At 41.2% G+C, this 22,517-nt stretch overlaps 1 protein-coding gene across 1 annotated transcript; it reads right to left on the reverse strand.

Annotated features, from left to right (window-relative positions):
• Window positions 1-16,061: 16,061 nt before the first annotated feature.
• LOC122428077 (olfactory receptor 2A12-like) lies at window positions 16,062-17,009 on the reverse strand. The gene has a single exon (XM_043447787.1). The coding sequence runs from the start codon at window positions 17,007-17,009 to the stop codon at window positions 16,062-16,064; it is 948 nt and encodes a 315-aa protein (XP_043303722.1).
• Window positions 17,010-22,517: the final 5,508 nt, after the last annotated feature.

Consider the following 22,517-nt stretch of genomic DNA (forward strand, 5'->3'; position numbering starts at 1 on the left):
TTTGAATTGGAAGATGGGGTTGGAGCGTGAGAATTTGCATTTCTAACAAGTTCCTAGGTTCTTCACATGCTGTGGTCACAGTTTGAAAACTGATCTACTTAATGGTAAAAAGAAAGTTGTTCTTGCTGAATTTCCCTGTCTCCACATCATGCTCAATTGCATTATGCTCATTGCATATCCCCTGCTTAAATGCCACTATTCAGTATTTTCATTCTTTCATTTAAGCATAAGAATAAAAGAAGAAAAGTAAAAAAAGAAAAAAATATTTTGATGTTGTGAATATATAAAATAATTTTTTCTTCAAGCTAAAAAAAGAATAATAGTTGTATATGTGAGATACAAGAAAAAGCAAGAGAATTCCATAAAAACATCTACTTCTGCTTCATTGACAACACTAAAGCCTTTGACTCTGTGGATCACAACAAACTATGGAAAACTCTTAAAGAGATGGGAATACAAGACCACCTTACCTGCTTCCTGATTAACCTGTGTGCAGGTCAAGAAGTAACAGTTAGAAGCAGACATGGAATAATGGACTAGTTTCAAATTGTAAAAGGAGAACATCAAGGCTGTATATTGTCACTGCTTATTTAACTTCTGTGCAGAGTACATCATGCTAAATGCTGGGCTGGATGAATCACAAGTTGGAATCAAGATTGCCAGGAGAAACATCAACAACCTCAGATATGCAGATGACACCACTCTAATACAGAAAGTGAAGAGGAACTAAATAGCCTCTTAATGAGGGTGAAAGAGGAGAATGAAAAACCTGACTTAAAACTCGACATTCAAAAAACTAAGATCATGGCATTGATCCCATCATTTCATGGCAAATAGATGGGGGAAAAGTGGAAGCAGTGACAGATTTTGTTTTCTTGGGCTCCAAAATCAATGCAAATGGTGACTGCAGCCACAAAATGGAAACACACTTGCTTCTTGGAAGAAAAGTTATGACAAACCTAGATACTGTATTAAAAAGTAGAAACATCACTTTGCCAACAAAAGTCTGTATAGGCAAAGTATGGTTTTTCCAGTAGTCATGTGTGGATGTGAGAGTTGGACCATAAAGAAGGCTGAGCACCAAAGAATTGAAGCTTTTGAATTTTGGTGCTGCAGAAGACTCTTGAGAGTCTCTTGGACAGCAGGAGGATCAAACCAGTCAATCTGAAAGGAAAACAACCCTTAATTTTCATTGGAAGGATTGATGCTGAAGCTGAAGCCCCAATATTTCGGCCACCTGATGTGAAGAGCCAACTCCTTGGAAAAGACCCTAATGCTGGGAAAGATTTAGGGCAAGAGGAGAAGGAGGTGACAGAGGATGAGATGGTTGGATGGCATTACTGACTCAATGGACATGAATTTGAGTAAGTTCCAGGAGACAGTGAAGGACAGGGAAGCCTGGCATACTGCCATTCATGGAGTTTCAAAGAGTTGGACATGACTTAGTGACTGAACATCAGCAACAATGTGGCATACAAGTTATTAAAATGATTAGAAAATAAAGATCATTTCTTCTTAAAGAAAAGACTAATAACCAAAATTGAGATATGAATAATCAATTCACAAAAGAAGAGATTCATGAATAATGAACTCACAAAAGTTTAAAGACTGCCTGTTAAAATATCAATGAAAGAGCCTTGAGCCTACACATTGGCAAAAAATTCTCTTAAAGTGATAATACCTGGCATCCAGTTTACAGTAAAGGAGACATTCTTATTTATTGATGTGAAAATTCATATGGGAAAAAAATGACTGTAATATTTCTGCAAGAAAATTTGACAGTACATAAATTGACCAGTAAGAATTTTGCCTAGGGAAAAATGAGACATGTGGGGAGACTCTTGCATTGGAAGGCATCGTCTTAACCACTGGGCCACCAGGGAAGCCCCCAGTGATACTGTGAAGATGGAATTTATAGGGATTTAACTTCTCTGTTCAGATTAGCTAGGTAAAAGGGTGGATATGAGAGTGAAAGGTCAGAGATGGAGAAAGACATGCTGGACCTAGACAAGATTAAAAGAGGATGGAAGGGAGAGCTTCTCCTTTTGTCTGAGCTCATCTCCTCCATTGAGTTACACTTGGGAATCAGCTGATATAGCTCATTGCAAGTACATTTACTGCTTAAGATAAAAGTGTTTTGAATAGGAAATAGGTCCTAAGAGAGAGATAATTGAACAGGTCCCAGTTGGTGAGAAACTGTCCACTTTTTACCTCCAGCTTGTCCTTTCAGGGTGAGGGTAGAGGAGATGTGGGTGACAGGACTCTGCCCCCCAAGGGACACCTTGATCTTTGATGAGTTTGTGTCTTTGCCCTATGTAGAGCCTGGGGACTGGGTTCTACCTTTACTTTCCTTGGCTGACTTGCTGTGTGTCTTAACTCTCTGAACCTCGGGTTCTGACCCTGCCACTCCAGGTGTGATAATGACCTGTGACCAATGAAAAAACAGAAATGAATCATACGATTGCCAAGTCCTTGTAGGGATAAACCTCCAGATTCCAAATTGGCTGGATCTGGGGCTAGAGATATCAGCCTTGGTTTCTTGTTAGGATGTAATAGAAATCACAGAAAATTTGTTTTGTTTATCTTTTTATATCCTTATATTTATCTTTTACTCAAATACCGACTCTCTTGCAGCACAAGCTAAGCAAAAGACTCAAAGTAGTTTTGAATTTTCACTTTTGCTGTTTACTGCTGTCACTCTGAGCAAGTAATTGTTTCTCATCTGTGAAAAAAAACAGGAGGTTCATTGCAATAATATATGGTTCTGTCAAGTTCTGAAGATATGTTTTTCCTCCCTTCCCCTTTCTCCAGCTCTCCCTGCCCATACCCTCCTCCAGCATCATCACAGACCTGCAGGGACTAAAAATGACCCAGTGCATGCTCAGTGAGTGCATGCTCAGTCATTCAGTCATGTCCAATAAACAGACACAGCTAGAAAGAAACAAGAGCACAGAGAATGATGGGAAAAGATAGACAGGCCCCGAAGGGAGGGAGAGACACAAACACAGTTGGGAAGAAGGCGGAGAGAGGCACAGGGAACCAGAATCTGCAAGTGGGCTACAGACAGGGAGAGAGGAAAATTAATGCTGGGAGTATAATAGACATCAGTGGGAGGAGAAGGAGGGGGCTCAGCAGGAGGAAAAAGGTGGGAAATTGTTTCTTCTTCTCTTTGTGAAAGAAGAAGTAAAAAGGCTAGAGGAAAGGGGCAAAAGACATGGAGACCCAGTGGGAAAGTCAGAGGGACAAAACATGGTGAAGACACAGATGAAGAAAGATACAGGGAGACAAGGGAGAACACAGGAGGGAATATCAGAAAAGCTGGGAAGGTGGTGTGTGAGCCAGGCCTGTGAGAAAAAGTCACCAGAGGGCAGAGCAGGGCAACTGAAGCAGCAAAGAGCCTGCAGAGGCCAGACAGGGGAAAAGAGAGACAGGCAATCTACAGGGCAGGTGGAGAGAGGCAGGGGCAAGACCAGTCTCCCAGGGAGAGAGAAGGAGATGGAGGAGAGGGCAAGAGCAAGAAGATGGGGTGACTGCAGGCAAGGGAGAGCTGAACAGAAGGGTGGAAGCAGAGGGAGCCGGAAGGTGAGGGAGATTCACAGACAGTGGAGGATGAGGGCAGAGAACTGGGTTGCAAGAGGAGACCCAGAAAAACCCTGCAGGGATGATCCTTGTGAGTCAAAGAGGCAGGTACAGAGCAAGGAGAAGAGGAGAGAAGCAGGGAGGCTGGAGACCACTGAGCTACAGGCAAATCCAGTGGCATAGCAAGCAGTAAACTGATGTCAAGAGGGAAAGAAAGGCCCAGAGTGAGCTGAAGATCCAGTCAGACAGAACACCAGAGCTACACACTTAGAAAGAGGATCAGAGAGATGGATGAAATCTTTGGAGGCAGAGAAGCCCAGAGACAGCAAACAGAAAAAGAGGCAGGAGGAGACACATGGAGAGGGATGGAAAGTAAGAAAGAGAAGGAGAGGCAGAGAGAGAGAGAGAGAGAGAGAGAGAGAGAGAGAATAATAGACCCAGAGACAGAGGAAGGAATAAATAGACATAAAGAGAGAAAGAGGCAGACTCAGCCAAGGAGAACTCATGTAGATGTGGGGAGAGAAACCAAGGTGAGCAGGAACAATGGACCAGGTCTTACCTGGAGCTTCCTGCAAGTCTGGGGTTGGGGGACAGTTGCAGCCTGGCTTGCTCCCCAGAACATTTGTGGACACTGCTGTCCTGAGCTTATAACCCTACAGGGAAGGGAGCTGTAGGCAAAGCTCCCTCAGTCTCAGGGGACCACTCCTGTGTGACATGTGGCCCCAGGACTCTAGCCAGGAGCTAAGTTACTGCAGTCTCTTCCTGCTGGGGAGGAAGCCCCAGGCTTCTACTCAGGAGCATTAGACCAGGCCCTGCTCAGACCAGGCCCTTCCGCAGGCCCAGGGAGGGCAGGGGGAATATAAGGCTCACCTGGGACAGGAGTTTGGATGCTGGAAAGGAGGCATGTTTGGGGACTCAGGAAGGACCCTGAGGGCTGGATCTTTTCTCAGCTGATCATCCTTCCCCAGGAAAAAAAAATGAAGCCCCCTGGGAGATGTAGGGTGATGAAGGCCATGAAATTGTCCTCTCCTTCTGCCAATGTGCATCCCGAGGGCTGTTTCATCCATTAAAAACTGTAGGCAAAATTTCTAGTATCCTGGAGCTTTAGTCTACAGACATAAAGATCCTGATCCTGACCCCAGAATGGAGTCCATTGCAGCACTGACCAGGCCATCCCCTCTTCTATTCGAGGGGAGCTCAAAGTTTCGTGGCATCCATGTCCAGGTAATTCTGGCTTCAGCTCCCTCTGAGACCCTCAGGGCTGAAGGTCTTTACCTGCTTCAATGGGAAGCACCAGCCCAGGGGACTCCTCACACCTCTGGAGGGCTATTTCTTTCCTCACATTCCACTGGACCAGCCTGAAAAGCCCTCTCCCAAGCTGTCTACCTCAAGCAACGAGGGTTTCCAGTTCTGTGACAGTCACATGGCGGCTGTAGCCATCTTTCTAATCTGCAGCTCTGATTTTGTTCCCCCAATTCTAGAGGCCTCATTGGTTCCCATGTGTGGAATTTAGTCTCAACTCCTTAGTTCAGATGCCAAAATCCTTCTTGCTCTGAATCTTGTCCATCACTCCAGCCTTCCCTCTTGCAGCTCAATGAAACCTCTGATGTATGTTCATCTAACAAAAATCATAAGGAAAAGACTCACAAGTTCATTAAGAATTCAATTCATTCAAAGTCATTATTCTATTCATCAAAAAATGAAAGGAATACTTCTCAGGAGTGAAAATAATGAACATGGGAAAACATTAAAACCGATAATGAGTGAAAAAATCAAGCTACAAAAGAATATATATACTGTGTAACTCAATTTTAAAAATTATGGAAACAAATAATAAATTGTCTAAGAATTGTGTTATGTTTCTTCAAAAATATTAATGAAAGCAATTAATAAAATTAGACCTTGAAATGTTAACTGTAGTTCTTACTTCTGTCTGCTCTCTGGTGAATGAGGCTAAGAGGCTTGTAGAAGATGGTTGATTGTAGAACTACAATCTGGCGGCTGCTTAATGAAAACCACATCACAGAAAGTTAATCAAAATGAAAATGACAGAGGGTTATGTCCCAGATTTAGGAACGAGCTAAAATCCCAGAAAAACAACTAAATGAAGTCGAGATAGGCAACCTTTCAGAAAAAGAATTCAGAATAATTATAGTGAAGCTATCCAGGACCTAGGAAAAGCAATGGAGAAGATGCAACAAATGTTTACCAAAGACCCAGAAGAACTAAAGAACAAACAAACAGAGATGAATAATACTCTAGAAGGAATCAATAGAATAACTGAGGTGGAAGAACAGATAGATGATTGAAAGGCAGAATGGTGGAAATCATTGCTGAAAAACAGAAAGAAGACTGAAAAAAAAGTGAAGGCAGCCCAAGAGACCTCTCGACGACATTAAATGCACCAACATTAGCATTATAGGCATGAAGGAAAAGAGAGAAAGGACCTGAGAAAATATTTGAAGAGATTATAGCTGAAAACTTCCCTAACATGGGAAAGGAAATATTCAGCCAAGGCCAGGAAGCACAAAGAGTCCCAGGCAGGATAAACCCAAGGAGAAACACACTGAACACGTAATAATCAAAATGACAAAAATTGAAGATAAAGATAAAAGATAAAAGGCAACAAGGGAAAAACAACAAATAACATACAAGGAAACACACAGAAGACTATAAACTGATTTCTCAATTGAACTCTACAGGCCAGAAGGGGATGGCACAATATATTTAAAGTGATGAAAGAGAAGACTCTGCAACCAAGAATACTCTACCCAGCAAGACTCTTGTTCAGATTTGCTGGAAAAATCAAAAGCTTTACAGACAAGCAAAAGTTAAGAGAATTTAGTACCACAAAACCAGCATTATAGCAAATGCTAAAGGAGCTTCCCTAGGCAGGAAACACAAGAGAAGAAAAAGACCTACAAAAAATAAACCAAGAACAATTAAGAAATAGGGTCATTTGTTGTTGTTACTCAGTCACTAACTTGTGTCCGACTCTTTGAGACCCCATGGACTGCAGAATGCCAGGCTTCCCTGTCCTTCACTATCTCCCAGAGTTTGTTCAAATTCATGTCCTTAGGATCATACATATTGATAATTACCTTAAGCGTAAATGAATTAAATGCACCAACCAAAAGAGATAGACTGGTTGGGTGGATGAAAATATGTGTATGTATGCATTTCCACTTAACACATCATTCTACTCACACCCCAAATTGTATGTAATTATTTTATACTGTTAGGTTAATCATGTTTCCATTATGGTTTGCAATTGTAATTATCTTTTGTTTTTTTGCCTGGCTATTGATTGTGAAAACTGACAAACCTCTTTTACTATTGTGATTGGATGTGTGTTTTAGATGCTCAGTTGTGTCCAACTCATTGTGACCCTGTGGGCTATAGTCCACCAGTCCCTTCAGTCCATGGAATTCCCCAGGCAAGAATACTGGAGTGGGTAGCCTTTCCGTTTTCCAGGGGATCTTCTCAACCCCAGGATCGAATCCAGGCCTCCCACTTTGTGGGCAGATTCTTTACCTTCTTAGCCACCAGAAAAAGCCCCGTGTAACTATTATTCGTTTTAATACAATTGCATCATAATTGGTCAACAGAAGATAATAGAATTCTATATCACTAAAACTACCATTTAATAGAAAAACCTGCAATCACTTTTTAAAATCCAGATGCATATTAGAATTATCTTGGAATTTTTTGAAAAATACAAATGCCCAGGTATTGTTTTCTTTCTCCAAGGCTCCAGATGTGATTTTAATGAGCAGCCATGTTTTAAAACAACTGGACTGTATATCTTTCACTTTTATCTAGTTTGTTTCATTTTTTTTCTATTTCATATTCAGTACTCCCATTTCATTTAGTTTATGTTTCCTAATTTTTCTCTCATGTTTTGTTGTTATTTCTCAAACCTTTATCAAGTGTAGTAGAAAAGCTATTATATACATATAATACTAAATAGTACATTTAATAATAATTAATATTAAATGTTAATTAAACACATACATTCAATATATATTTTAGAAAACTTACAAATTTTTGCCTGGCTAAAAGTTTTATGACTTTTTGGTTTCATTTGTTTGACTAAGATGAATAAAATGCTAGATTTCTAATTTATATTCACTCAATACTTTGATGTAGTTCCATTTATTCTGGCATCTACTATTACTGCTAATGGCAAAGGGCATGGCAACCACTCCAGTATTCTTGCCTGGAGAATGCCATGGACAGAGGAGCCTGAGGCTATAGTCCATAGGGTCGTAAAGAGTTGGACACGACTGAGTGACTGAGCATGCATGCATTACTGCTAAAAGTCTAGAAAGCTTATTATCTTAGTGATTAAAAAATTTTTTTTTGAATGAGGCTTGAAACTTCTGATCCCACTCTGAAAATATAAAGAAATACTATGTTGTAAAAATAAAAAACAGTCAATGCTAACTACAGGGTTTTAATCTGTTGTACCTGTCACTTCCAGAGCATCTCCCTCTCTTTGTTTATTTTGGCTTCCTCTGTTTGCAAGTCTCTTCAGTGTCTAAATTCTGCCCTGACACAAGGGGGCGAAGGTGGTCACTTATTTAGGCTCACTTGTTCAGTTGTGCTGTGAGGAGGGAGGAACACCACAAACAAATATCACTTGTGTGTGGGGACTACTCGCAGTGTATGGACCGCACTGGGTTTGCCCCAGCTCACGGTGCCTGTGCTTTCCCTGTCTACTCTGCTCAGGTTCCAGGTTGCTCTGAAGGGAAACTGTCCAAAACGGGCCCTGGGTTGCGTGCTCTTCCCAGGTCTAAGCTGCTCAGGTTCAGGTTCTCGGGTACTCCAGAAAGGCACAGATTCGGTTGGGCTTGCGTTTTGTGCCCTTCCCAGATCTGAGGAGCTCAGGCAACCAGGTGCTTGGTGAGCGCACTATTCCAGTGTACGGTGCATCTTATCACCTCCCCGGTCCCAGCCGCTTGATTTCCTGGGGGTGGCCCAAGAGTGCCGTCTCAGGTGTGCTGTGTGTCTCCTCTGGGGGGCTGATCTCAAATGGATGAATTCTTAGAAAAGGATAACCTTCCAAAACTGAACCAGGAAGAAATAGAAAATCTTAACAGACCCATCACAAGCACAGAATTCAAAACTGTAATAAAATATCTTCAAACAAACAAAAGCCCAGGACCAGATGGCTTCACAGGTGAATTCTACCAAAAATTTAGAAAAGAGCTAACACCTATCCTACTTGAACTCTTCCAGAAAATTGCAGAGGAAGGTAAACTTCCAAACTCATTCTATGAGGCCACCATCACCTGCCAGGAGCCAGCACACGAGATCCCACCCATGACAAAGTCATGAGGAGAAGACCTGACAGGCAAGGGGGATCAGGACTTCAGGGATTTCGAAAAGCTGCCCTGGCGCTCACCTTAAAGATGATCTCTGTCTTTCTGATGCTTGCTGTATTAGACTACTCCCTAATTTCTGTGACATAGGCAGAAGGCCTTCCCCGATCTCTCTCCAAACAGAATCAACTTAGAACTTTAACCAATATGTCCCCCGGACGGTGGTATCCTATAAGATTATCCAGGATGAAAGGAGTGTTTCAACTTAGACCCCTTTGCTGGCATTCTAGCCTGCTTGGCAAATGCGTACTAATGCACATGACTGCTCACAACACCTTAATCATAAACAGCATAAAGAACCTGATCACACAAAAGGCCCTGATAGGCACAGAGCCCTTTGGGGGTGAGGAAGCCCTATTAGAGAACATAAAATATTATTCTAAAAGTGATTATAGTTAAAGATTTAGAAAAATAAGAGTTTAGAATTGTTAATTTTAACCAGGAATGCTAAACAGGGGCTGCCTCACTGGAGCTGCAGAGTCTTTGTGTGGTAAACCTTTTAGATAAATGTAACTGATAACTTCTGCAAAAGGACTGACCTTTGTGTTCATTAAAGAATAGATTAGTACTTTACGGAAAACAGCTTTGCATTCACCTTTAGGTTTCATAAACAAGTCAATAGGCCCAAGGCCAGAAGTAAATGTACAAGACCTCAAAACAGGAAGTATGCAGAAACACCCTGGTCTTTCGCTCGTAGGGACAAGCTGACGTAATAATTTAGAACTATCCTTCCCCTTAAAAAATGTACTACACTGTCAAATTATAAAAGCATAGCGGTAAAAAATAAAAGATCTTGCCAGACTCTGCTCCACCCCCGTCTAGGGTCACTCTCTCTCTCTGCTCTCTTTCTCTCTCTCTTCCCTCAGCAGACTTGGCCTATCAAGGCTGGTTCTCATGGCGTCTTTCTTGCGCCGACGCCATTTCATCCTTGGCGAGGCTGGACCCCTGCCAGCATCCTATACCAAAACCTGACTAAAGATGCCACAAAAAAAAGAGATAACTACAGGCATATCACTGATGAACGATAATGCAAAAAGATCCTTTATAAAAATTCTTTTAGCAACAGAATTCCAACAACATATTAAAAAGATCATACAGTTCATGACCAAGTGGGCTTTATCCCGAGGGATGCAAGGATTCTTCAAAGTTCACAAATCAATCAATCTGTGTACACCACATTTACACAAATGAAATATAAAAAACCATATGATTTATCTCACGAATAGTAGGCAGAGAAAGCTTTTTGACAAAACTTCAACATCCATTATGATTAAAAAAATAAAAACCCTCCAGAAAGCAGGCAGTAGGAAGGAACATACGGCTTAATATAATAAAAGCCATATATCATAAACCCAAAGCAAACATTATCCTTAATGGTGAAAAATTGAAAGCATTTCCCCTAACGTCAGGAACAAGACAAGGGTGCCCACTCTCACCACTACTATTCAACATAGTTTTGGAAGTTTTAGCCACAGCAATCAGAAAGGAAAAAGAAATAAAAGGAATCCAGATAGGAAAAGAAGTAAAACTCTCACTGTTTGCAGATGACATGATCCTCTACATAGAAAATCCTAAAGACACCACCAGAAAATTACTAGAGCTAATCAATGAATATAGTAAAGTTGCAGGATATAAAATTAACACACAGAAATCTCTTGCATTCCTATACACTAACAATGAGAAAACAGAAAGAGAAATTAAGGAAACAGTTCCATTCACCATTGTGATGAAAAGAATAAAATACTTAGGAATAAATCTACCTAAAGAAACAAAAGACCTATATATAGAAAACTATAAAACACTAATGAAAGAAATCAAAGATGACACAAATAGATGGAGAAATATACCATGTTCATGGATTGGAAGAATCAATGTAGTGAAAATGAATATACTATCCAAAGCAATCTATAGATTCAATGCAATCCTTATCAAGCTACCAACGATATTTTTCAGAGAACCAGAACAAATAATTTCACAATTTGTATGGAAATACAAAAATCTTAAATAGCCAAAGCAACCTGAGAAAGAAGAATGGAACTAGAGGAATCAACCTACCTGACTTCAGACTATACTACAAAGCCACAGTCATTAAGACAGTGTGGTACTGGCACAAAGATAGAAATAAAGATCAATGAAACAAAATAGAAAGCCCAGAGATAAATCCACACACCTATGGACACCTTATCTTCAACAAAGGAGGCAAGACTATACAATGGAGAAAAGACAATCTCTTTAACAAGTGGTGCTGGGAAAACTGGTCAACCACTTGTAAAAGAATGAAACTAGAACGCTTTCTAACACCATACACAAAAATAAACTGAAAATGGATTAAAGCTCTAAATGTAAGACCAGAAACTATAAAACTCCTAGAGGAAAACATAGGCAAAACACTCTCTGACATAAATCACAGCAGGATCCTCTATGACCCACCTCCCAGAATATTGGAAATAAAAGCAAAAATAAACAAATGGGACCTAATTAAACTTGAAAGCTTTTGCATAACAAAGATAACTGGAAGCAAGGTTAAAAGGCAGCCTTCAGGATGGGAGAAAATAATAGCAAATGAAGCAGCTGACAAAGAATTAACCTCAAAAATATACAAGCAGCTCCTGTAGCTCAATTCCAGAAAAATAAACGACCCAATCAAAAAATGGGCCAAAGAACTAAACAGACATTTCTCCAAAGAAGACATACAGATGGCTAACAAACACATGAAAAGATGCACAACATCACTCATTATCAGAGAAGTGCAAATCAAAACCACAATGAGGTACCATTTCACGCTGGTCAGAATGGCTGCTATCAAAAAGTTTACAAACAATAAATGCCAGAGAGGGTGTGGAGAAAAAGGGAACCCTCTTACACTGTTGGTGGGAATGCAAACTAGTACAGCCACTATGGAGAACAGTGTGGAGATTCCTTAAAAAACTGGAAATAGAACTGCCATATGACCCAGCAATCCCATTACTGGGCATACACACTGAGGAAACCAGAATTGAAAGAGACACATGTACCCCAATGTTCATCACAGCACTGTTTACGATAGCTAGGACATGGAAGCAACCTAGATGTCCATCGGCAGATGAATGGATAAGAAAGCCATGGCACATATACCCAATGGAAGATTACTCAGCTATTAAAAATAATGCATTTGAATCAGTTCCAATGAGGTGGATGAAATTGGAGCCTATTATACAGAGTGAAGTAAGTCAGAAAGAAAAACAACAATACAGTATATTAGGCATATATATGGAATTTAGAAAGATGGTAACAATGACCCTATATGCGAGACAGCAAAAGAGACACAGATGTAAAGAACAGCCTTTTGGACTCAGTGGGAGAAAGTGAGGGTGGAATGATTTGAGAGAATAGCATTGGAACATATATATTACCATATGTGAAATAGATTGCCAGTCCAGGTTTGATGCATGAGATAGGGTGGTCAGGGCTGGTGCACTGGGATGACCCTGAGGGATGGGATGGGGAGGGAGGTGGAAGGGGGGTTCAGGATTTGGGACACATGCACACCCAAGGCTGATTCATGTCAATGTATAGCAAAAACCACTACAATATTGTAAAGTAATTAGCCTCCAATTAAAATAAATAAATTAAGTTTAAAAAACAGGAAATTAACATGTGATACAGTATTATTGACTAAAGTACAGATTTTATTCACTTTGCATGAAATTTTATCTAGTGTCCATTGTTTGTTTTCATATCTTATTCAAGATTTCATATTGTATTTAGTTGCATTGAGTAGCTTCAGCTGCATGCAACAAATTCTGATAAATTCTCTTTTCATTTTGATTTTTTTACAAATATCAAATTTTTCTTGTTATGGCTTCTTAGATACACACAACATTTAAAAGCAGACATTTAATTTTCAAATACATGTTTTTAAAGTATCTTTAATATTAATTTCTCATTTTGATATTAATTTCTTATTTAAATGCTTTCTTCTTTGCAATCACCCTTTATGTTTTTTCAAACTTTTAACTTTATTGAGGCTTTCAATGGCTAAGTCAAAGGTCTATCTTGGTAAGTGTCACATTGCACTTGAAATTATGTGGGTTATTTTCAAATATCTTTTGATACTGATTTCTAACATAGTTCCATAGTGATAAGAGAATAGGCTCTGTATAATTTCAATACCTTTAGACAATGAAATGTTTGCACTTTGTTTTATATCCCTGGATATGTTCCAGTGTCTCCTAGTTTAGTCTAAGGGAACTTGAATAGAATTTGTATGCCGCTGTTGTGTGAAAATTGTTTAAATCTTAATCATGTGAATTGGCTCATAGTGATTTTCAGGTCTACTATATCCTTCTACTTCTTTGTGTATTCATTCTATTAATTTTTGACAGCTTGTTATTTACTCCAACTAAAAATTTTAATTTATCTACTTAAAAATGATTGTAATATATAGTGGAAATATATGTAACCTTGTCCTGTATTTTCCAAGTCTCCTATAAGTGTGTTATCATACTTCCATAATTTAAAAATAAAAAAGAAGCAGAAAATAAATGTTAATTGTAGTTGTCTCCAAATCTAAGATAACAGTTGTTTGTTTGCATTTATAAATGCAAAGTTTTCAGAATAAATATATACTACTTTTGCAATAATGAAAACAAGTAATAGACTCAGACAAGATGTTTTCTTTTTTTTTTTTCTTTTTAAAAATTTTTATACATTTGGCTGTGCCAGGTCTTAGGCATGTGAACTCTTAATTGTGATCTGTGAAATCTAGTTCCTCCACCAGGAATCGGACCCACACTGCCTGCATTAGAGTACAGAGGTCCAGTCACTGAACCTCCATGAAAGTTCCCAAGAAGACATTTTCAGTGCGTGTAATAGAGAAAGAATAATAGCCAAAATATTTAATGAACTATAAATAAGAAAAGGTAAACATAGCTTGTATTCATTGAACACTTACTATTTTTTATTATGCTAAATGCTCTACATGTATTATTTCATTTAATTCTTCTAACACCCCTCTGAGATCTATAATATATTCTTCCCATTAACAGATGAGGAAACTGAGACTCACAGAAGTTAGGTAACTTACCCATCATCACTGAGTTAGTAAAGGGTTAGCTGAGGTTAGAATACAGAAGTCTGACTCCAGGGCTGACTTCACTACACAATACTACCAACAGACTTATGAAAAGATGTTAAATTCATTAGCAATCAGGGGATTATAAGTGAAACAAAAAAACGTCACCACTTTGCATCTATGAGATAGGCTCTTTTAGAATGGTTTCGATAAATAACATTATCAAGGGTTGATGAGAATGAAAGTTGTAGATTGGTATCAGTACTTAGAAGAATAATTTAGGGGTATCCTGTAAATTGGAACGGAGAAGGCAATGGCAACCCACTCCAGTACTCTTGCCTGGAAAATTCTATGGACAGAGGAGCCTGGTGGGCTGCAGTCCATGGGGTCGCGAAGAGTCAGACACAACTGAGTGACTTCACTTTCACGCATTGGAGAAGGAAATGGCAACCCACTCCAGTGTTCTTGCCTGGAGAATCCCAGGAACGGCGGAGCCTAGAGGGCTGCCGTCTATGGGGTCGCACAAGAGTCGGACATGACTGAAGCGACTTAGCAGCAGCAGCAGTAAATTGGAAAGTTCTAAAAACTGCTACATTCACTGCTATACATACGTCTTGGGAAAACCTTTTACATATGGAGACATGTCCAAAGAAATTTATCACAATATTATTTAAATAGCAAAAAATTAAAATTAAACAAATGTCCAATGATAAAGAGTTAGATAAATGAGATGTGGTAAAATGCTTAAAATTCTTAAGAGAATGATTTAGACCTTTAAGTATCCTGTGGGGGATGTCAGAACCATGATGTTGAGTTAAATTTTTTCATAGTGACAATGATATCTTGATACCATTATAAAATGTTAAGTTTATACAAAAACAATTTTGTCTATTGGTTATAGATGTGATTATATGTAAGCAAAAGCTTTGAAACACAGAGAATAGACTTCAATCCAATAAAAGTAGTTGATTCAGAGAAGCTGGAAATAGTCAAAGAGAACTTCAATTTTCCCTGTAATTATTTAATCCTTTTCTAAAGTATAAAAAAGACTTAGACTAAATATGGCAAAATATTAACATATTTATTTTGAGTGTGAGAAAATAGGGTCTTTGCTATATTCTTTTCTATAAGTTCTTTCTGCATATTTATGACCCTGTCTGGTATCTCATTATATACATAAACATAAAAAGAGAGATACATAGGAAACTTTCCTGCCTGTCCTGGTTAAGAATCCATGCTTCCAATGCAGGGGACCCAGATTCTATCTCTGATCAGGGATATAATATTCCACATGCCATGGGGCAACTAAGACCTGGGCATCAACTACAGAACCCATGTGCCACAACTAGAGAAGTGCATGTGCCATAGCAAAGACTCAGCTAAAGACACACAATGAAGAAGAGCCAAAAAAAAAAAAAAAAGATGCAGGTATACACATGTATTTTCTTTTATGAAATGTATATTTATTTTTCTGAAAATAAAAATATTTAAAATATAAAATCAGCTAAGAGTTTCACAAGTTGAAGAATATTATTAGCCATATAGTTCTACAGATATGTCTAAAATAACTCTAACTTGGATTTTATACCACCAAGTGCAAAAAGCAATGCTAATATTACTTCTGAGTGCTTGTCAGAGAGTAACGCAAGACTGTTCCTACATAATCTGCTACCCTTTTTGTCATCTTCACCCCCAGTCCTTTATACCATTGAAAAGCACATATGTATGTTAAACACTTGGCCATGATATATTGAACTGACATAATTTTCCAGAGTTGAGGAAAGAACCAAGGAAAAACAGTAAAGCAATAACCTTGGACCATAAGGACATACTTATTGTAAATCAAATCCTTCGTCTTAAATCCTTGACTGAGTCTGTGGGTGGTAGCAGCTGAAAATTTTCCAGCCAGTGGGGAGAACTTCAGGGTGACCTCGCCTTTTTTGGGTAGCTCAAAATTTCTGACCAGAACCTGATGTACTTTCATGATACCACATGAGCCTCATCAAGTTGGCCCATGATTCTGGACAACTCTGAAACACCCTGGGTCATTGAGCTGTCGCTCTCTTGCCAAGTACTTTCAGAAAGGCCCTCTTTACATCTTTGTTCCGGAGACTGTAGATGATGGGGTTGAGGAAGGCAGAGACAACATTGTAGAAAAGGGCCAGCTTCTTGTCCCTCTCTGGATCATACCAGGACCCAGGCCTCATGTACATGATCATGGCTGGCCCATAGAACATGGTGACCACGGTGATGTGGGAAGCACACGTGGAGAAGGACTTGAGTCTGCCCTGGGGTGAGCGGATGCTTAAGATGGAGACAAAGATGCGAACATAAGAGACCAGGATGAAGGAAAGTGGTATCAAAAGCAAGATGAAACCCAAGATGAAGTCCAACTGGTCATTGAGGGAGGTGTCTGCACAAGCCAACTTCAGGACAGCAGGGACCTCACAGAAGAAGTGGTTTATCTTGTGGGGGCCACAATAAGGCAGACGCATGGTGAAGACAGTATAGATCAGGGCCCCAGCTATGCTAATGAACCAACAGACTGTGACAATCTTGATACAAATAGGATGACTCATCAGTATAGTATAGTGAAGGGGGAAGCAGATGGCCATATACCTGTCATAGGCCATAATGGCATAGAGGACACACTCAGCAATGCCCAGGATCAAGAAGATAAACATCTGGGCTGCACAAGCTCCCCAGGAAATGGTCCTCCCTGGATATACCAGATTAACCAACATCTGGGGCACAGTGGTGGTGACATAGCTCATGTCTACCAGGGAGAGGATGCTGAGAAAGAAGTACATAGGTGTGTGGAGGTGTGTATCCAAGTAGATCAGGGTGATGATGAGTCCATTGCCCAAAATGGTGATAAAGTAGAGAAGAAGGAAGAACGTGAACAGAGCCATTCTGACATGAGACTCACTGGAGAAGCCAAGGAGGATGAACTCAGAGACAGAGCTGTGGTTCTCCTTGCCAAGGCTGTGCATGGTGGTCTGCCTATTAGGAGATAAAGAGCGGTCTGTTCTGTCCTCAGCCTTGGGGGAGGGAGGACACAGCTGACTGTCCTCAGTCAGACAGCTGACTGAACCAGAGCCACACACAGCCCCTTGCACAGTAGCTTGAGATTGAGTCAAATCTTTGTTGAGTTGGGTGAAAAGGTGTAGTAAACTAGGGCAGCTCCTGAACTGGGAGAGCCATCGGAAGATCTGGCTTCATGCCTGTAACAGAATATAAGATGCCTGAGTGCTCACAGGTCCTTCCCTGGAACCCACCTTCACCTATAGAAGGCAAGGCTTTAGGTAGCTATGTCTGAAGCAGGGGAACCCAGCCAGCCTCTGATCACTGCTGAATGCTTCCAAGCACATATACTTGTCTTGGTCTGGAGAACAATTCTCTGCTGAAAATTTTAAATGATGACACTGAAAGTCTGTGTCACTGAGCCGTCGGTGCTTGAGGTACAGTCAACCCAGAGCTGCTGTGCTGGTGACCTGAAGTCACAGGGAAGCTGGAGTTGTAGAGAACAGTGGAGGTCTTAGAGAGATAAGAGCCGACATGCTGGGAAGCAGAGAGCAGAGACCTCACAGCCCCGAGAAATGGAAAGCATGATTTTGATTCCTAACTTGCCCTGAGGCCTGTGATTGGATATCTGTGGGATTTTCTGTCGAATCCTTATAATTACCACCCTATGATAACATTTTAAATTCAGCTCTTCCTAAATGTCCGAAGGCTGTCAATTACCCATCTGTGTGAATTTGGGCAAGTCCCTTCACCCCCCATTGACCTCAGTATCCCCATCTGTTAGAAATGAAACATCCATGGCACGGGGTAATAGAAAAAAGCTTATGAGATACCCCATGTCAATAAATTTTGCAAAATACCAACACTAGACAAGTAAAAGGGTTGGTATAGTGGGAGGACTGTGGAAATCAGAAGAGTGGGGCTGGTCCTTAATCTGCACCTAATTCACTGTGTGATTTTGGTTAACTCTGTTGTCTTGATGACTCCAAGGGACTCTTCTGGGTCTGCTATTCTTTGGTCCAAGGAACACCTGGCTGGAGACCTGTGATTGCATCAATGTCATGAGAACCAAGGGGAGGGCTGGGCCAAGCAGTCAGCTGAATAGAGTTGTGTTAGCAGGAGATTCCTTCCAGGAGTTGGAGACATGAGAAGAGAGCATAGACTCAGGTGTCAACACACCTTCATCTCGTATCCTCTTTAACCACTCCTAAGTCACTTAGCCTCTCAGGGTCCCTTGTGCTTTATCTGTAATACCTCCTCCAGAATGGAGTTTGTGTGAAATCCATCTGGTCCATTGAAAGTGCTCAATAAATGGTAGCAATTTATGTAAGGGAGGCTTAGTGGAAGTAGGAACAGAGGGAGAATTGAGGAGCCATCGTGACATTTTCAAGCATCTAATTTCCAGAGGACAGCACTGAAAACAAGACTATGAGGACTGCTTGCTGCAAAATTCTGGTGAAGGGTGAGGGATGAAGAAGTTGTCTGAGGCTATGAGCAAAAGAAGATAGTGTGATATTTTTGTGCTGAGCTTTAGGGAACACCAGTAACTGGAAGAAGAAGGAAAATTATTCAGGTCAGGAATGTTTATGAAGAGAAGAGAACTAGGGAAGCTCAGCGTCTTGGACTTTGAGAGGGGTCACATTCAAGAGACAAGGATTTGTCAGCTGTGCAAACAGCAAACTCTAAAGCCAGAAGGATGAGGGATGAGAATGGGGAGAGGCTCACATCCTCCTTCTCACTAGTCCACATCCAGATCTGGGCTTTCTCAGGAGCCCCTAACTAGCCTGCCTTCCTGGTCCACCCACCAGCAGATACTGCTTCATCTCTCATGCCCATTTTCATGCCTCCTTAGACTATACTAAGACATTTCTCTTCTGGTTCTGACCAATTTTCAAGTCTATAGGATTTTCTATGACTCAATGAGAGTTCTGAGCCATGATGCTAACAGCATGACTACCAAAACATCCTCATCTAAGCATCTTGGGGGCCCCTCCTCTCTGACCCACAGATCCTCCAAGCTACCTGGCTTTCTCAGCACCTACCACATATGCCATGCAAATCTCACCATTCTTTCCTTGAGCTGTTTATCTGTTGGAATGTCTCCCATGATCCCTTCTTCCTCCTCATATCCCACAAGCCCTCAAAGCCCAGTTTGGGGTTCCCTCCTCCTCACCTGACCAGTCAGCCTTGTGGGGTTTGTGTATTGTCTTCCCAGGCAGGCTACAGGCAGAGGCTGTGTCCATTAGATCTATCTCTCTACGGTATTTAAGTGGGATCAACAGATTTCTTCTGAAGCCCTGTTCCAGGACTAGTTTTCTCTGCTTTAAGACCAGACTCTGCTCTGCCTTCCTCCAAGCTAATGAGTGGTGGTCCCAGACCTTATGCTAGATTCTCTGGGTGCACAGCTTGCCAGGCTCTTAGCCACTGCTCTCTCTGCTACCTCCCTCAAAGGCACACATGAAGGAACAATTACATTAGGCCTTTGAACTATGAGAGCTCCGTTTTTAATATCTGCTCTCCTCTCCTCCTGCCAACCCTTCACTTATCCTTCTCAGCCTCTGCTCTTCTAGTAGATAAGAAAAAAAGAAGGACTTCCCTGGTGGTCTCATGGCTAAGACTCCTTACACCTAATGGAGGGGGCCCAAGTTTGGTCCCTGGTTGGGGAACTAGATCCCACATGCTGCAACTAAGTCCTGGTGCAGTCAAATAAATAAAAACATATTTTTTTTTAGAAAAAGAAGAAAGAGGATCCTTTGTCAGGGGTCCACCAGAGTGCCCCAGGACCCATTAGGGAATGGGGGTAGGTGGTGCTCCTGAGGGCCACTGTTCGAGTTTGAAAATGGCCATGGAGTTGTGCTAGAGATTCTACTCCTGTTTATGAGGGCAAGAAACCCCTCTCCCTCCCCCGGCGAGTGGGGCAGAGAAGACTAGGGTGATCCCTTGTCCATTCTTGGAGGTGCCCTAAGAAGGAAATTCACCTAGCCATCTCTCAGTCCTACTCACGAGTGCACAGTGCACTATCCTTCACCCCCTTCACCCTTGCAGCAGCCTTCGCCTGGTGTCTCTCGGTCTCGGTGGTGCAGCGGAAGGCAGTCTCCCCTTCTCCTTTGCATGGTGGCCCTACTGGGGAGATCTGTGCCATTATTAAGTGTCAAATGTATAGCATCCCTGGAGGGAGGGGATTCTAGCAGGCAGGCCCAGGGGCTTCCTTCACATCAGCATGGAGTTGGAGAGATTTCCTGTCCCTGAAAGCCCTGAAGATCTCCTGCCCATGCTGGTAAATGCAGCAAGAGCCGCTAGGCTGGGTGAAAGGCACAGGCAGGAAGCTTAATGCCCCCAAGGCATTTTGGGCTCAACTTCTGGAGTTAGTGAGCCAGGCATCCTTCCAAAATCTCCGTGTAGGGACTGAAATTCCCTCCCACTGAGACTTCGAGGAGGGAGGAGTCTTATGGTTGAGTGGCTACATCCCTGTGTGACACAGTGACAATACTAAAACTGTGTGCTTTGTTTCCTTCTGAAGCAATTTTGTTTGCCTTTTAAATCCATATTCGTCTTATCCAAGGCCACTTGTGGAACAGAGATAAAACTGAGGCTTGGATATAGACAACATAAATGCTGCTAATACTTATTAGTGATCTCATAAATTTCATTTATTGAAACTTACTCCAAGGCCACACTCCTCACTGCAGTATAAATGTTATCAAACCTGACTATAGTATGTACTATTGAACACTTACTCTTATAAGATGCTACACCGAGCACTACATATAATATAATTAATCCTCACAAGAAGGTACATAAGCTATTTGATAGGTCAGGAGGCACAGAGAGTTTAAGAGAATTAAGGGGCTTATTCACACCACATAGCAAATAAATTGTGTAGTTGGAATTTGAACCTAGATGTGCTAGATTCCATGTCATTCCACTGTAGACTGTCTATGGCCAAAGTGTAGGACTGATTTATAGGATATGTATAGTCAGACTATAGAGTGTCTGCAAGGCTGAGTGTAGGAATCAGGTGGTCAGAAGCCAGGACAGGTGCACAGACTTCCTCAGACCCACTGGAAGGACACCTTCCTCAACAAAGTTCTGGGAGAAAAAGACAGCAGACTGGCTTGGCTTCATTAACTGCTGCAGGACAGCAGGCTCACTGGAAAGGAGCCTATCTCGTGGGTGGGAGGCAGTGATCCACTGGTAGAGACAGTCTAGTCCTGCAAAGTAGAATTCAAATTCTGAAGGGTGTGGTGATGAGGGTGAAAGGACACTGGAAGACTTAAGGCCAATGGGCAATACTTTTACCTTGGTAGAGGTCAGTGATGAATCCAAATCAAGTGACACTTAGTGGTAAAAGGGTATCTGTCTGCAGAGATTGGCCTGAGCCACTGCATGGGAACTGAGCACAGAACTGGATGAGTCCTGGTATGGGAGGGGTCCTGGAAAGAGAGTGTCATGTTAAAGGACTGGTTCCCAAGGCAAAGACCAAAAAATGCCCTGTTAGTATCCATGTAACTGGAACATGAAGTTGGATAAGCCAGCAGCTGAGCTGCCTGGGTGTTATCTCAGAGTAAAGGGCCAGAATGCTTAGGTCCCCAGAGGAATAGCACATTCCTCCAGGGAACGTGAATTTTAGGGCTAACAAGTATCAGCCATAGATCAGTTCAGTTCAGTTCAGTTCAGTCACTCATTTGTGTCCAACTCTTTGCGACCCCATGGACTGTAGCTCACCAGTCTTCCCTGTCCACCACCAACTCCCAGAGCTTGCTCAAACTCATCAGCCATAGTGCTTGGTCCCGACTGTGGGAAGACAGTAGGCTAGCCAAGGATGGAATTGGTAGGTTGATCTCATACCCTAGTTTTCATGGGACAGTTACGGTTTATGCCTATTATAGATCAATTAATTCCTGTAAGTAGTTTAAACCCTCCCTGTCACTCTCAAAATGTGTCTGAGTTTGCACATTGTATGATTTCCTAAATTAAGAGGCCATGAACCTGGTAGACACCTGATATGGGGTGGCCCTATCCAGGGAACATGCAGTAAATGTTAGGTAATATAGTCATAAATTTTAAACAAAATTTTAAATTTAGTTTTAAATCTAAAAATTTATATGGAATCACAAAAGACCCTGAATTGCCAAAGGAATATTGAGAAAAAGAACAAGATTGGAGACATCACATTTTCTGGCTTCAAACTATACCTGAAAAAGATAAAAACACTAGTTCAAAAAGATACATTCACCCCATTGTTCACAGGGACATTACTTACAATATCCAAAATATAGTCATCAATCTTGATATATTTTCTCTCTTGACAATTTGTTCCCTACATCATTCCCTTTTCTGGACTTAGATTCTGAAACCCCAGGAGGCAAAGAGCCAGTCTTTCTTGTGCAGCACAGAAAGCAAAAGACCAGAGAGATTGGTGGTTGAATGCTAACTCCACTGCTTCCCAGCCACATGACCGTGTGCCAATCACTTTC

Source organism: Cervus canadensis, chromosome 2 (assembly GCF_019320065.1).
Source record: "Cervus canadensis isolate Bull #8, Minnesota chromosome 2, ASM1932006v1, whole genome shotgun sequence".
Lineage (NCBI taxonomy): Eukaryota > Metazoa > Chordata > Mammalia > Artiodactyla > Cervidae > Cervus > Cervus canadensis.

Bases quoted from the DNA above. Each gene is read 5' to 3' on its own strand.
- LOC122428077 (XM_043447787.1), bottom strand. From the start codon at position 17,009: ATGCACAGCCTTGGCAAGGAGAACCACAGCTCTGTCTCTGAGTTCATC.